At 43.0% G+C, this 15,435-nt stretch overlaps 1 protein-coding gene across 2 annotated transcripts in view; it reads right to left on the bottom strand.

The window, feature by feature from the left end:
• Positions 1-15,435, bottom strand: part of IST1 (IST1 factor associated with ESCRT-III) — a 49,438-nt gene that overhangs the window by 21,748 nt on the left and 12,255 nt on the right. For both annotated transcript variants that reach the window (XM_033937132.1, XM_033937123.1), the window contains exons 5-7: positions 6,236-6,319; positions 5,067-5,177; positions 4,708-4,902 (exon numbers count right to left, since the gene is read on the bottom strand). In XM_033937132.1, the coding sequence (XP_033793023.1) occupies positions 4,708-4,902; positions 5,067-5,177; positions 6,236-6,319 (390 nt within the window). The remainder of the gene's footprint in view (positions 1-4,707; positions 4,903-5,066; positions 5,178-6,235; positions 6,320-15,435) is intronic.

Raw genomic sequence — 15,435 nt, 5'->3', positions numbered from 1 at the left:
AGAGTCAGACCAATGCTCCATCTAGGATTACTTCTGATACTAGAATTATATGAAGTCATTACAAAAGAAACCTCACTAAATATAAAACTGCTAAAATAGCTCCGATCCAATACACCTGAAATAATAAAGTTTTAAACAGCTTTACTAAAAGCAGGAATTCCACCAGGATGGTCCAATGTAAGGAAAAGCTCTTTTCCTAACTGATGACAACTTGATTACATCTAGGAAAGATTACATCTAGGAATCTTTTTTGCAAAGAATGCAATATTTTTGAAAGATACAGAGCTTTATAAACTAAACTCAGGATTTAAAATTCCTGGTAACCAATGGAATTGATACAAAATTGGGGCAATATTCTCTCTTTTTGGCCTCAACAATAAGTCATGTCGCTGTATTTTGCAAATTGTACTCTTTTTAGATCTGTAATTCATCAAGTCACTAGGACTCAAACATGCATCAATGACACCTAACACGCTTTGAAGATTTGTTTTGCTAGAGCCAGTCAGAAGAGAATTACAATAATCGAGGCCTACATGCACTAAGTCAGCAATCGTCACTAAACCTGTTTTCACAACAATCGCCATTACCGACCCGATTCACAAAATGGACAACCACATGTTTTTCCCCTCGATCGCCCGTTTTCCGATCCGGCCATGGAAATTAGTTAAAACCCCATGCAAAGTAGCCAAGCGATTGATGTACTAACATCGCTTGGCCTGTCGTTTTCCACAGCTGGGCCCTCGGAGCTGGAGGAGTATGGGGGGTGGGTTTCAGGGGAGCATGCGGTGGCAGGAGGGAGTGGGCATCCCTCCTACCATTTTTTTCAGGAGGAAGGGGGAGGGTAGGTGATAGTACAGGAGGGAGGGGCCTCCGTTGGCAGGAGGGAGTGGGCATCCCTCCTGCCAATTTTCTCTCTGGGGGGGATTCCTGGTACTACGTTCAGTCAGTGAGAGCCATCATTGGCGGTGGGGGACTTTTATTTCTTTTTTATGGGATAGATATTTTGTGTGTGTAACACACGCACATCTGTGCCATAAAAAAAAAAAAAAAAAAAGAAGTCCTAACAGCAGTGACAGAAGGCTTCTTCCCCTGTCACTGCTGTTAGGGCTCTGTACATGTGTCATTGAGCAATTGATCTGTTGGGTTTGCATCTCCATGCAACTCATTTGCATGCAAACCTGTTTGCGCATCAATTGCATCTAGCCCCAAGTCTGCTAGTTATAATATGTACCAACTTCAACAGATTGTCTCTGGTCAAAAGAGGTTTTAAGTGCTTTAGCAATCTTAAATGGTAAAAAAGACTAATATGTGGTTTAAAAGATAAAACATTTGATACTGTGACCAGTCAGGCGCCGTGCCTGCCAAGGTCCCGGTGAGGGCTGGTAGGAAAAGGGTTAAGAAGCCCAGGAAGGGGATACCTAAGGTCCGGCCCAGACACTATGAGAATTTCCTGGAGCCTACTAACCCTCCAGAGTCAGGAACTGGGAAGACTGGTCACGCACCTAGAGAACACAGTAGAACTAGGAGCATACAGAGTAACCAGTATCCAGGTCACCACCAGGGGAGCCCAAGAGGCGTTCGCTTCCATGCTGACTCAGCCAGAGCAGGGTGTGTCTCTTCACTAGAAAAGCCAGTAGTTTGGAACAAGCAGTTAGGCAGGATAGGGAGAAAGTTGAGGTCTCTCTCCCACGATGACCTCCCTGGCACAAGCAGGGATGATAGCTGTACACCCATGGAGGTAGAAGAAGCTGGTGAATCACCAGAACTACCAATGCCTGAAGAGGAAACTCCCATGGAACTGCAGGGAGAACTGCCAGAGGAATTTGTCGAGTTTCCTGAACCTATGGAAGTAGGCTTGTTAACTAGGTGCAAGGATAAGCCTAAACCGTGAGTTTTTGTTTTTGAACTCTTTTGGACTCTGCATTTGTTTTGGTTTAGAAGCTGAAAGTGCCTTTTTGGGGAGAGGTTTGCAAACACCCAGGGAGGGATTTTGAAGGCTGTTTTTGGAGCTTTTGACAGGCAAACCTAGGGCACTCTCCTTTTTCCCAGCAGTGCTCTAAAAGCTGCTGGAGGCTTTGTTTTGGAAAAATATCAGAGCAGAGAACTGTATTTTCCATTACAACCTGCTTGGGAGCAGGCTGTGAAGGCCTTGAGAGAGAGAAGCTCTGAGGAGAGCAGTATCTCAGAATGAATTATTGACTTTAGCTGGAAAAGAAAAATCCTGAACCTTTCTCTGAGTTGTTTTTCTTTTGAGTTTTGTTTTGATTAGATTTTGCAATTTGCACTATTTACTTTGTTTGGCCATCCTTACCTTTATTTTTGAAAAAGTAAATTTGTGTTATTGCCAGTTAAACAATGGTGGTTGTGTTTTGATTTCAGTTCCTTTTTGGTAATCCAATCCTGCAGGGTGACTCCAGTCATTGTGTATAGCCACTGGGAGCGCTGTTGAGCCCCAGTCTCGGGCTGCAGGGTAGCTACAATACCAACAGAAATATTTTGGCATACAGTGGCCTTTGATGGTCTGTAATTTGAATGGTTTTTAAAGTAAAATCCACATAGCAGACAATTTGTCAACATTTAAAGTTAGGCCACAGTTCCATAACCAGTCAGTAAGAACTTCAAGCCTGCTGCTGAACCGAGGGACAATCTAGGCCAGGATCCTGTTTCTAACCATAGCCAATCCAGGTCACAAGTAAGGGCAGAACCAAAACAGCCGCGACATTCCTTACTAGCAATCCCAGGGTAAGCCGTGGCTTTCCCCATGTTTCTCTCTAATAGTGCAAGGTGACAGGTACCACTAGGGGAACTTTACGATAAATACTATTGACCATTTTAGCAGCTGTCCTCTGGATATAAACCACCCAATATGTAGCAATTCCTCCGGTGGAATGAGCCTTAAATAACCAAAGGAGCTACTTACCCATTAGGATATAAGATTTCAGAAACTCTCCTAGGTAATATGTAGAAATATAGTTTATGACTAGCTTTCAAAGGCAACCCCTTCTTCTTCAAATCAGAAACTCTCTTAGCAGAGGCCTTTTGAAGAAGCTCAAGAGAGACTTCTGGAAAGCTTTGAGCACCAAGTTAAGACTCCAATCTGGGCAAACTCACCAAAGGGGAACTTTCAATTGGTTAACCCTTTTCAGGAAGCTGATAATATCCAGCTAGCAGCATTTGAAGAAGCACAACTCTTCCAGTTTTCAGGGACTCGCAGCAGTCATTCATCTAGCAACTCTCCAAGCAGGAACGTGGGAAGATCACTCCTGCTCGGTTCACCAGGGAATAGAAAGATTTGCGGGGGAGGCAGGAGGGAGGTAAAAATTGTCACAGTCAGTTGGGTGGGGTTTGGAAGTAGAGTATCCATCGGACTGTAGAGTGGATTGTAGGCGCAGACCTTATTGGTTCTTCTTATATGTCCATCTGTAATAGGATGTTTGATAAGCCACCTATCAAATCTCAACTAAGTGGGGAGGGGGATGTTTTGTTCTACTCTGAAACATTTGATGACTAATGGGATTGTTTACTATTTCTTCCGAAAACCACTATGTTTGTACATATTGCATCTGCCTAAGCTATTGTCATCAATAAAAACTGTTTTTGCCCTAAAATTGTCAGTGATGGCCGGGAGAGGAGGCAGGAGGATTCCTCCTTTCCTGGCCCACCTTGAGACCACCAGGGAATTAAAAAGGTACATGGGGGAGGCTGAAGGGAAGTAAAACTTTTTAGAGTCTGTGGGGACAGGAAGTGGGAGGGATTCCGCCTGTCCCGGTCCAGCGCTGGACCACCAGGTTTTACGGCAGGTCCAGTGGAGGCCTGCCACAGGCTCAGAAGGGGGGTGAGGGGCGCTAACCCTAATATAAGACGAGACCCCCATTTTTGGGCCATTTTATGGCCCAAAAATCTTAACTTCTAGTTTATTTATTTGTATTCCGCCTTTCCCAAAGCAGGTCACAATAATTACATACACAATCAATGGCAAACAAATACAAACAGTAAAACTAATTTAACGGCCAGCTCTTTCATATACTCAGAATTCAGAATCCATACTTCATTTTGCAAAAAAGGTGTTTCTGCTGATGAATATACAAAGGAAGCCTGTTCCATTCTCTGGGACCCAGGTATGAAAATATACTGTCACGGGATATGTCATTTCGCACAATCAACAGAATGGCACATGTGGTAAAATGCTCTCCTTCAAACAGAGACAGACCAGTAGCAGCACCTCATAACAAAGCCACACCAATCAGATACATGTTCACGCTGCCCCAATCGGAACAACGTCCTGATGATCCAATTTTGCGCCACTTGCAGCACACGTAAGGTATACCTAAAAGTACCAGATTACAATAATCCAAACTGGGTAACAAACTGTTTGCAAGATGACTTTAAATGTAGTACCAGACAGATACGGCCTCAAATTACTCCTCATTCGCACCTTAGGAACCATTGCCTGAATGTGAGCACAAAAAGTCCAGCCAGAATCCACTAGAACTAAGTCACCTTGGTACCCCAGAAGTTCAAGTGCAGTCGGCCCATCATCCCCTAACACTCTCCCAATGCTGAGCTTTAATTTGTTATATTTGAGTATATTTGGTACATTTTGGTTTTATAGGATGGTTGCTCTTAAAACCAGAGCTACAGATGACTCTCAAAGATCTGATTTAAATGCCATCATTCAAGCAATTTACCCATGAGGTTAATACTTACTGGTCCTTTTGGAGCTGGATACGAGAAAGGTATATTTGGGGAAGGCATTGGCACAGGACCAAAGGGAGGTATGAACCCACCACCACCACCACCACCACCACCTCCTCCTCCTCCTCTGCCTGGACCACCCTTCGTCACATCATTTGTGAATCCAACATCAATGAGATCAGCCGCCACGCCAACAGGTGCTTCAGCCTGTAAGAAAGAAACAAAGACATTCACTGCATCCTTGCAAAGCTGCTTCATGAAGATATGTACTGACCAAGTGGTAATTCATGGCTCTACAAGCCTCTCTTGGGACACACACAGTATGCAGCATTAGGTCAGCCTCAGACAAAGGTCTCTCTCTCTCCACTTACCATGACAACGGAATCGGGCTCATAGGGGACATTATAGTTCTTTGCAATCTCAATCAAGTATCTCTCCACTAGGATCTTGGGAGGAGCCTCCACACTCAATTTATGCATCAACTGGAAAGAGAGAAAAAGTTCAGTGAGCAAGTAAAGCAACAGGGATGCCAGGGCTCAAATCCTTCTCCCGCTGATGGTTTACAAGTTTATGAAAAATTTGATATCCCGCCAAATCTGGTTTCAAGGCAGTATACATATTAAAACAATAGGGGAAACATAAAAAAAATATAAAAATAAACAAACATACACATTACAGACTAAACAGGAACAAAAGGAAAGGGGGAAGAACTACAATATTTGGAGAGTAAAGCAAGGAAGGGAAGAACGAAGGGGCAGGGAGACTCGAGGCCGGTGAAAAGTAATGGCGGCATCTTTGAACAGGAATGTTTTCAGATTAGATTTAAGGGTAACTTAGTCCTGCAACTAGGCAAACTACATTCATTTGAAAGCTGCTGACAGCAAGGTTACCACAAAATAAATACCACTACCACGCGGCAATCAATAAGCATGCAAACTGTAGCTCACTGAAATAGGTCCCTGTTCCTGTCGATGTGTTGAGTGGTGACTGTTTCTGAGTTTAAAAAATGCCCCTGGCGAGATCCCTGGAGTCCAGCGGCCCCTCTCCTTTCTTGACTTGACCTGCCAATCTAATACCCTCCTCCAAACACCTGGGTGTCTACTGCCCCCTCCAAGAGCAATGAAGAGTCAAAGTAGGTTTTACATTTCTAATTGTAACATTTTTCACATAGTTCACTTTGCAAAGGAACTTAGTACCAAGGGTTGTACTAATCTAAACCATTTCAGCCCCTGGCAGGTTTTGTTGGGCTGCAGCACCTACACCAATTAGTAAATGGGATTCTAAAGCTGTAAGCCCTCTGGGACAGAGAAAAACTTGAATGTAACTCATTTTGTGTTTGTGGTATGAAAGGCAAGTCTAGACCAGAGGATACCAAATCAAAGAGGAATCATTCCTACTCTAATGTGTAACGGCCAAGACTGCAACTGGCACGTTCTCTCTTTTACAGCATTGGAGAGTAGGCTTGCAGTGAGACCGAGTGTCATCTGTTACCCTTTCAGCCAAACGTTCCATCAAACGCTCCAGGAGATTGAGCTCTTACCCGGTCATTGACAGTTCCAATCTGATTCGTCCTGCAGAGTTTGCCATACTCTTTGCTGTACTTAGCACACAGTTGATCAGCAACCTAAAGAACACCAAATAAATAAGCAAACCAGTAATTATAAAAATCTTCAAGGGCCCCTTATAAAAGAAAGATTAGGTTCTTACCTCGATAATCTTCTATCCTGTAGACGGGTCTAGAGATCCTGAACAGTTGGGTAGTCATCCTCAAAAGGCACCATACAGAAGGCAATCATTTTCTTTGGCTCCATCTCCTTCTTCAGTGGGCTGTGCGGTAGCCCTTCAATTTGTACCAAAGCAATCTAATATCGCCACACACACACACACACAACATAGTAAGGAGGGGAACGGGGAAACTCCCCTACCAACAGTAATAGTTCTGGTTTGCTCTGTAAATGACATGCAAAGCACATGAAAAACATTTGAACATATAAACAAGGTGGACTAAAACCAGTGGACAGTGTAGCTGGTTTTAAGAAAGGTTTGGATAAGTTCCTGGAGGAAAGGTCCATAGTCTGTTATTGAGAAAGACATGGGGGAAGACACTGCTTGCCCTGTATCGGTAGCATGGAATATTGCTACTCCTTGGGTTTTGGCAAGATACTGGTGACTTGGATTGGCCACTGTGAGAACGGGTTACTGGGCTTGATGGACCATTTGTCTGACCCAGTAAGGCTATTCTTATGTTCTTATATTCATCTACCTGAATGCAACTTGCACCAACAGTTAAGGATTTACATACCAACCCTTGTTGGGCTCTTGAACTAAAGATGGCACTTCGTTCTGAAACCCTTCTTGATAGAATGCAAACAGTTAAAAAAAAAATACTGCAATACTTATCTTGAAACCACCAGAAGGGCAAAAGTATTACTCATGGGCGGGTTTCAGGACCTCTACACCTGTCTACAGGAAAGATGATTATCAAGGTAAGAACCACCTAATCTTTCTTTCCAGCACAATGCGTGCAGAGGTCCTGAATAGTTGAGATGTACCTAGAGTTCGGGGCAGGACAGACGAGTCTTCTGCCAGTATTGAGGACCCAAAAGCTGTGTCCAAGTGAGCCGCTATATTGACTGTAAAACATCGCCACCCTACAAATTTCTTCTGGCGGAATTGCCGGGACTCTGCCCAAGAAGCAGCCATTCCCCTGGTGGAGTGTGCATGCAAAGAGGAAAAGTCCATAGTCTGCTGTTGAGACAGGCATGGGACAGTAGCATTGAATGCTGCTATTCTTTGGGTTTTTGCCAGGTACTTGCGACTTGGATTGGCTTTCACAAAGACGGGATACTGGGCTAGATGGACCACTGGTCTGATCTTATATTCTTGTTTACCACTCCCGATGTATGTTGCCGATATGGCCATGTGAATCCATCTTGAAATGAATACTTTGGAAGTCAAGTGTCCCCACTAGCTCAGATTTGTCAAGACAAACACATGATCAGTCAGACAAAACTCATTGATCACTTTGAGATACCTGAGAAGACATCTCCTAACAACCAGCAATTGCAAAACTTTATCTTTCTTCTTGAACTCCGTCGGACTGAGTGCAGGTAAGCGAACTTCCCGATTCACATAGAAAGACAAAAACGACCTTCAGTAAGAAGGAAGAAACCGTGTGTATTGACACTCCGACCTCAGAAATCAGAGGAATGGCTCCCTACAGGACAAAGCCTGTAGTTCTGAAACCCTTCTCGTCGAAGTGATAGCCACTAAAAACACTGTCTTCATCGTGAGGTCTCTATGAGGCATTTCTTGTAAGGGCTCACATACAGTCCTACAAAGAACCTTCAGAACCAAGTTAAGATTTCATGTCGTACAAGGTTGTCTCACCAGAGGATGCAGCTGCAACATTCTCTTCAAGAATCTGGCAACATCTGGATGAGCAGCTAGAAGGACTTTATTCACCCTTGCCCCCAAAACACAAGAGTCACACTATCTGTACTTTAACAAATCCGACTGCTAGGCCCTTCTTGAGGCCATCCTGGAGAAACACTAGGACTAACACAATCAGTGCCAGAAAAGGCTCCACTTTTCTTCTATTGCACCATGCTCTAAACGTTTTCCAAGCCTTTGCGTGGTGGCGATCATCAATGTTTTCTTTGACCTGAATGAAAAGGTGTGATTGCCGTGTTAGTCCACTCTTCATGGTAAAATGTAGGGATAAAACAAAAACAAAGGGAAAAACCCCTGTTTTTTATTGGACTAACTTACAAAGACTAGGGGACACTTAAAGTTACAGAGCAATACTTTTAAAACCAACAGGAGGGGAGCGACGCAGCCTAGAATGACAAGCACAAGCAACAAAAGATGCTGCCGCAGCCACTTTAAAAAGGTGGTGGAGACAGAGACTGTGTCTGAATTCAAGTGGGCCTGGGATAGGCACGTGGGACATCTCAGAGAGAGGAAGAGTTAATGGTTACTGCGGATGGGCAGACTGGATGGGCCATTTGGCCTTTATCTGCCGTCGTAATAGGGCATAATAGGGCAGAGTACAGTACTGGGGTTCAAGAAATAATTGGACAATATCCTGCTGGAAAAGGGGATAAAGTGGTATAGATAGAGGATTACTGCACAGGTCCTGGACCTGTTGGGCCGCCGCGTGAGCGGACTGCTGGGCACGATGGACCTCAGGTCTGACCCAGCAGAGGCATTGCTTATGTTCTTATGACATGTTTCTATGTTTCAAATTACCTACTGAGGACAGAATCCAATTTGCAGTCTTGTACATCATGAAGAACTGCTTTAGTCACCCACAAGGGCCCCTCCAGGGATTCTCATTGCTCCATAATGAGCAACTTTACAACTGGATGCGAAGGGAAGCATGAGAGCTGTGCTTTAGACCCACTCATTTCAGAGGTCTGCACAGCCGAGTCTAAGGTGGTTCCAATTTCAATTCCTGCAATGCCTCTGTGACGATATCCAACAGCTTCACCAGCATAAAAGTCTGCGCACTATTGGGTCATCTCCCTAGTCCAGAGCCTACCACGGCCTGCTGCACCCTGAACTCTGCCTGAGCTTCTGAATCCCCAAAAACGAAGTGTCACTGTCGGAAAGAAGCTAAACTCCCAGCATCCCAATTCTTCTCCAACCAATAGCTCTGGTCTGCGGCTAAAACTTGCCCAGCAGACTCTGCAGTCCTAGGAGGCTCTCCCCCCACACCACCGCTGATGCTGGCACAGAACCTGTGGATTGATGTTTATAATTCAAATAAGCATCATTAAGCAGACTAGCAAAATCAGACGTAAAAATCTGACCTGAAAGATCCAAAGCCCTCTATGAGGGCTCAGACTGTGTTGAGGGTCCAGAGTCTCTTTGCCGCAGATACACACTATGGGAATGTTTTAACCCCCTCAGAACAGCCTGTCTGTAATCCCAATACCCTCAAGGGATCAGAGGAAGCTCCCTCATGTGCCTTGCGGCACATGGAACATGGGCGTTCCTCAGCCGACCATCCAGAGCAAATCTGGCATGAATCTAATGCACCAGAGCCTGAGGAGTCCATCTATGATGACTTAGTAAAACTGAGGAATTTTTAAAGGCAGATAGAGGCTTTTAAGGCAGATCAGGAAATCCAATCAGGCCACTGCAATAATGATTTTGGCTTTAACACCAGCTTAAGAGAGCTAAATCAAAACACAAAAAATTTGGGGAAAGGGTTTTTAAACGTGGGGGCTCTCCAATCTGGTCCCAGAAACCTTCTAAACTGTAATTTCTAGGACCACCACCCCCTCCCGATTTCCTCCATAGGTTGCAATAGCCAGTACCTGCTTGTGCTGGAACTTCTTAAGCTGCAATTGCAACTGTAAAGGAAACACGCTATCTTGCTTCTTCTGGCCGCCAGATGAACCGCAAAGGCAGGCTAAGATCTGCACCCCCACATCTGCTCTCGCATCGACAGGAGAAGGAAACCATGGAGCCCTCAGGACTGCAGCTCTAAGGGGAACGGTCCCCAAGCTTCCTTAACTGTTAGAGCAGGCCAGCTAGGCAGGTATCCTGAAAACAGACTTGTTCGAATTGAGTCTGTGTCTTCTCGCAGTCGAGCTGTCCCAGGAGCACTGGGAGCCTCAAAATATGGGAACAAAATCAGAAAAATAAAACAAAAAAGTCAGAGCAGATCAGATATCTACTGAACACGCTTGCAGAAGGGAAAATCTAAAAGGCTAAAGCACAGCCCGATGCCTTGTTGCACTGGAATGTATCATGGGTGCAGAGAGGAGTCAAACATTAAGCTGAAATAAATTTGGGCATTATCAGTACACAGTAAGTTGAAAGGGAGCAAGCCTTCAAACATTTAAAGTCAATGTTGGCTGCATTCTGACACATTCAACAAGGCAGAAACAAGAAATGCAAGTTTTATTTTACAAGCCTCACATGGACACATGGGGAAAAGGTTAAGCACATATCCTCAAATAAGAATCCCCCACACTATCATTTATTTATTTTTAACATTTCTTGCCTGCTTAACACCTTGGCGGGTTACAATTAATTTACAGGAAAAGACAATTACAAACGTATGAGTCATATTTACACACCAAATATGTCTTCTTTTATAGTGAGCTCATCACTAGAACACCCCTCCCAGCTTAATAAATCTCGAGCAGTCGTCTAAAACGCTCCACATTTTTACATGGACATAAATGACCTAACTCAGTAGCAAAACTCCTTCACAAACAAATGAGCCTATATTGTTCAACATTCATACATAATAAATTCCACAACCTGTTGACGCAAAATGTACCAAATCCACCAACAGTTGCATTGCTGTCTCTGACCTCAATAATGATCATTTTTGCATTTACAGAGAAAAAAAGAACATCAGCAATCAAATTTAAACAAGACTGCTCAAATTGTTGGGAAGTAGGTGGGGAGGGGGTTATTTTCATTTGAGGGATTTACTTGTGTTGTTCCAAGACACTAATGAACCCTAGAGGGATCCTAAAACTGACCTTGTGACACAAAACCAATCAGACTTTTCACCTGCTTATACTCAGGCAGACATCCAGATGATCCAAAGTTTTTTTTAAATTCTCTCTCTTATAATGCTAGGAACAACTTTTAAATTTAGATGTAATTTCAACCTGAAAGACATATATATGTCTGATAGTAGCTGCAAACAAGTTTCTTAGGTATCCAGTTATTTTGAGTATCAACTCGCTCCGTTTCCAGTTTCATGTAAACATACCTTAAGCATAATCACTGTGAAACCCAAATGTGCTGGGTGTGTCTGAACTGGTTTTTCTGTCCCAATTATCTTCTTAATGACATAACAGATACTCCAATTGATCTCTGGCTCTCTTTGCTACTTTGCCACTAAGGATCCTCTGTACTTTGCAAAGCCTTTCCAGAACTTACTGCTCCCACCACCTTCTATGCACATCCATGAAAGCATTTTCAAAATTACACCTGGGTCTACCTTAGAGATCTCATATAAACCAACTCCACAGTGCCTCATATCCTTTAACAATCAGAAGCGCCCTTTTTCTGAACCTATAAATACTAGATTGGAGAAACTGGGTCTCTTCTCGAGGGCCCTCAAACAGAGGAGATTGAGAGGGGACATGATCGAAACATTCAAGGTACTGAAGGGAATAGACTTAGTAAATAAAGACAAGTTGTTCACCCTTTCCAAGGTAGAGAGGACGAGAGGGCACTCTCTAAAGTTGAAAGGGGATAGATTTCGTACAAATGTAAGTTAGTTCTTCTTCACCCAGAGAGTGGTAGAAAACTGGAACGCTCTTCCGGAGTCTGTCATAGGGGAAAACACCCTCCAGGGATTCAAGACAAAGTTAGACAAGTTCCTGCTGAACCGGAACGTATGCAGGTAGGGCTGGTCTCAGTTAGGGCACTGGTCTTTGACTGGAGGGTCGCCGTGTGAGCAGACTACTGGGCACGATGGACCACCGGGCACGATAGACCACCGGTCTGACCCAGCAGCGGCAATTCTTATGTTCTTGCATCAAATCAGAGGATTCAGTTTTTGTCTTTGCTGTCCAGTCCCCAAACAACAGCCCAGCACTTTCTGTCCATAACATAGTAGATGACGGCAGATAAAGACCCAAATGGTCCATCTAGTCTGCCCAACCTTATTCAATCTAAAAAAATTTTAGTTTTCTTCTTCTTCTCCTTAAGCTATTTCTGGCCTATGGAAGAAGTTTTATTTAGCTTTTTTATTCATCTACAAAACTAGCAAAGGCAGCTAGGCCAGTGTGTTTCCCAGCATCCACCAGTTGAAGAAAACAACGATAGTGACCACCTCTTCAGTGACTTGATATGAACTGGTTGGCCCTTCCCCTTGAAATGGAGAGGGGATCAATAGGATTAACAACTTCATCCCAATACATTCATAAACTTTTAAGTCATTTCCTGCAATACATGGACAAGTTCATATAGCACAATAGGAAATTCAGCACCACAAAGTTTTTTTACTTTAAGTGGAAAAGCAAAATCTAATCTAAGTCTATACCGGATCATTCCCAAAGGGACTCGAGCTGGTTTACAGAAATTGGAATAGAATACATTGTGAAACAATAATAAGTTTAAGAGAAATAACATTTGTCATTATAACATTGAGTAGACGACTTTAAATATAAATTGAATCAGTTGTCAGTTAAAAATCTCTGAAAGAAATACGTTTTCAGATTATTTCTAAAATAAGACAAAGAAAGTGAAATTCTAATAGTCATAGGAAGTTTCATTCCAAACTCTTACCAAAGCATAGGCTAAGGAATATGAAAAGTTTGCCTAAAGATTTAATCCCGTTGACGGAAGGGAAAAGCAATTTAAATTTATGTATATTCCTGGCACAGAAAAGAACAGGGGAAACAAAACCACAAAATACAAATCCACAAAAGCAGAGTGGAATTGTCCTAATCAGAATGGTGCGCACCAAAAAAGTGTCCTTCAACTCATCTGATAAATTCAAATGCCTTTATTCTTCCAAATTCTCATAAATTCAGCCATACAGTCATTGGATGAATTTATGAGTTTGGAAGAATAAAGGCATTTGAATTTATCAGATGAATTGAAGGACACTTTTTTGGTGCGCACCATTCTGATTAGGACAATTCCACTCTGCTTTTGTGCTTGTATATTCCTGGCAACATGAAAACATATAGAGGTCCTTTTATCAAGGCGCGGTAGGGGTTTAATGTGCGTTCAACCACCTGCTGCGCTAGTCGCTAACGCTTCCATTGACTAGGCGTTAGTTATTTTGCTTGCCATGGGGTTAGTGCATGATGAAATGTCCGACGCGCTAACCCCGCTAGTGCGGCTTGATAAAAGGACCCCATAAGAGTTAAAAGGTAAAGGAAGCAATGGCGAAAAAATTCCATATTAAATCTTAAACTACATTGGCACATTTAAATTGTACACGCCAATAAATCGGGAGCCAGTGCCATGACTTTAATAATGGGGAAACATGATCATGTTTATGTCTTCTAAATATCAGTTTGGCTGCCGTATTCTGAATAAGCTGTAGCCTATTTAGATTAAATTTACTCAAAGCAATATAAAGGAAATTAGCATAATCTAAATGTGCTAAAATAATAGCTTGAACCAGGATCATAAAATGACCCTCCATAACATCTGTAAACTAAAGTAGCATTTTTAAAATATTATTCATTTGATTATTCAGAGATAAAGTAGAATCTAAAATGAAGCCAAATATTCTAGACGAAAATTCAATTTTTAAGAAATCACCTGAATTTAATTTTATAGACTGAGGTAAGTTGTGTAATATGGGGACCAAACCATAATAATTTAGTTTTAGTAGCATTCAGGGCTCCTTTTACTAAGCCGCGTTAGCGTTTTTAGCGCACGCTAAACCCGCGCTATGCGGCTAGAACTAACGCCAGCTCAATGCTGGCGTTAAGGTCTAGCAAGGGCGACAATTTAGCGAGCGCTATTCTGCGCGTTATATTTTTTCCTCGTAGTCTCTTTTGGCCCCTTATGTCACCTTATGTCACCTGCTTTAATGTTGTTTGTGCTTGTTCCAGTTTTTGACCTTTCCATTCCTTAAACGAAGTTTTCTTGTCTCTTATCGCTTCCTTCACCTCTACAGTGAGCCACGCCAGTTCTTTGTACTTTTTCCTCTTCGATCCCTTGTTGATTCAAAGTATATATAGATTTTGCGGCTCGGTGACTGTGCCCTTAAAAAGGGACCAAGCTTGCTCTAGCGTTTTTACAGTGCTTATCCTCTTCTTAATCTTCTTCCCTACCATGAGTCTCATCCCTTCGTAATTCCCTTTTCGGAAGTTCAGTGCCGTGGCTGTTGTTTTGGACTGATGTTTCTCTTCTGCGTCCAGATTGAAGCGGAACATATTGTGATCACTGTTTCCCAGCGTCCTCTTAGACCATTTAGAATTAAGTCCAGAATTGCATTTCCTCTAGTGTTTTCCTTGACAAGTTGTTCCAGGAAGCAATCGCCTACAGCATCCGGAAACTGAAGAACCATGGGGTGGAAAGAGACATACATAGATGGATCAGGAATTGGTTGGCGGTTAGGAAACAGAGGGTAGGAGTGAAGGGCCACTACTCAGACTGGAGGAGGGTCACGAGTGGTGTTCCGCAGGGCTCAGTGCTCAGACCGCTGCTATTTAATGAATTTATAAATGATCTAGAAACAGGGACAAAGTGCGAGATAATAAAATTTGTGGACATCAAACTATTTAGTGGAGCTCGGACTAAAGAGGACTGCGAAGAATTACAAAGGGACTTGAACAAACTGGGGGAATGGGCAACGAGATGGCAGATGAAGTTCAACATTGAGAAATGTAAAGTACTATATGTGGGAAGCAGAAATCCGAGGTACAGCTATACAATGTTATTGAATGAGAGTACCCAAGAAAGAGACTTGGGGGTAACGGTGGATATGACAATGAAGCCGACGGCACAGTGCGCAACGGCTGCTAAAAGAGCGAATAGAATGCTAGGTATAATCAAAAAGGGAATTACAACCAGAACGAAAGAAGTTAACCTGCCGTTGTATCAGGCGATGGTGTGTCCGCATCTGGAGTACTGCGTCCAATATTGGTCGCCATACCTTAAGGATATGGCGATACTCGAGAGGGTTCAGAGAGCAACACATTTGATAAAAGGTATGGAAAACCTTTCATACGCTGAGAGATTGGAGAAACTGGGACTCTTTTTCCTGGAGAGGAGGAGACTTAGAGGGGAAATTCA

The sequence above is a fragment of the Geotrypetes seraphini genome, chromosome 1 (assembly GCF_902459505.1).
Source record: "Geotrypetes seraphini chromosome 1, aGeoSer1.1, whole genome shotgun sequence".
Taxonomy (NCBI): Eukaryota; Metazoa; Chordata; class Amphibia; order Gymnophiona; family Dermophiidae; genus Geotrypetes; species Geotrypetes seraphini.
The sequence above is the reverse complement of the archived record's forward strand: the minus strand, read 5'-3'. Positions and strand labels throughout refer to the sequence as shown.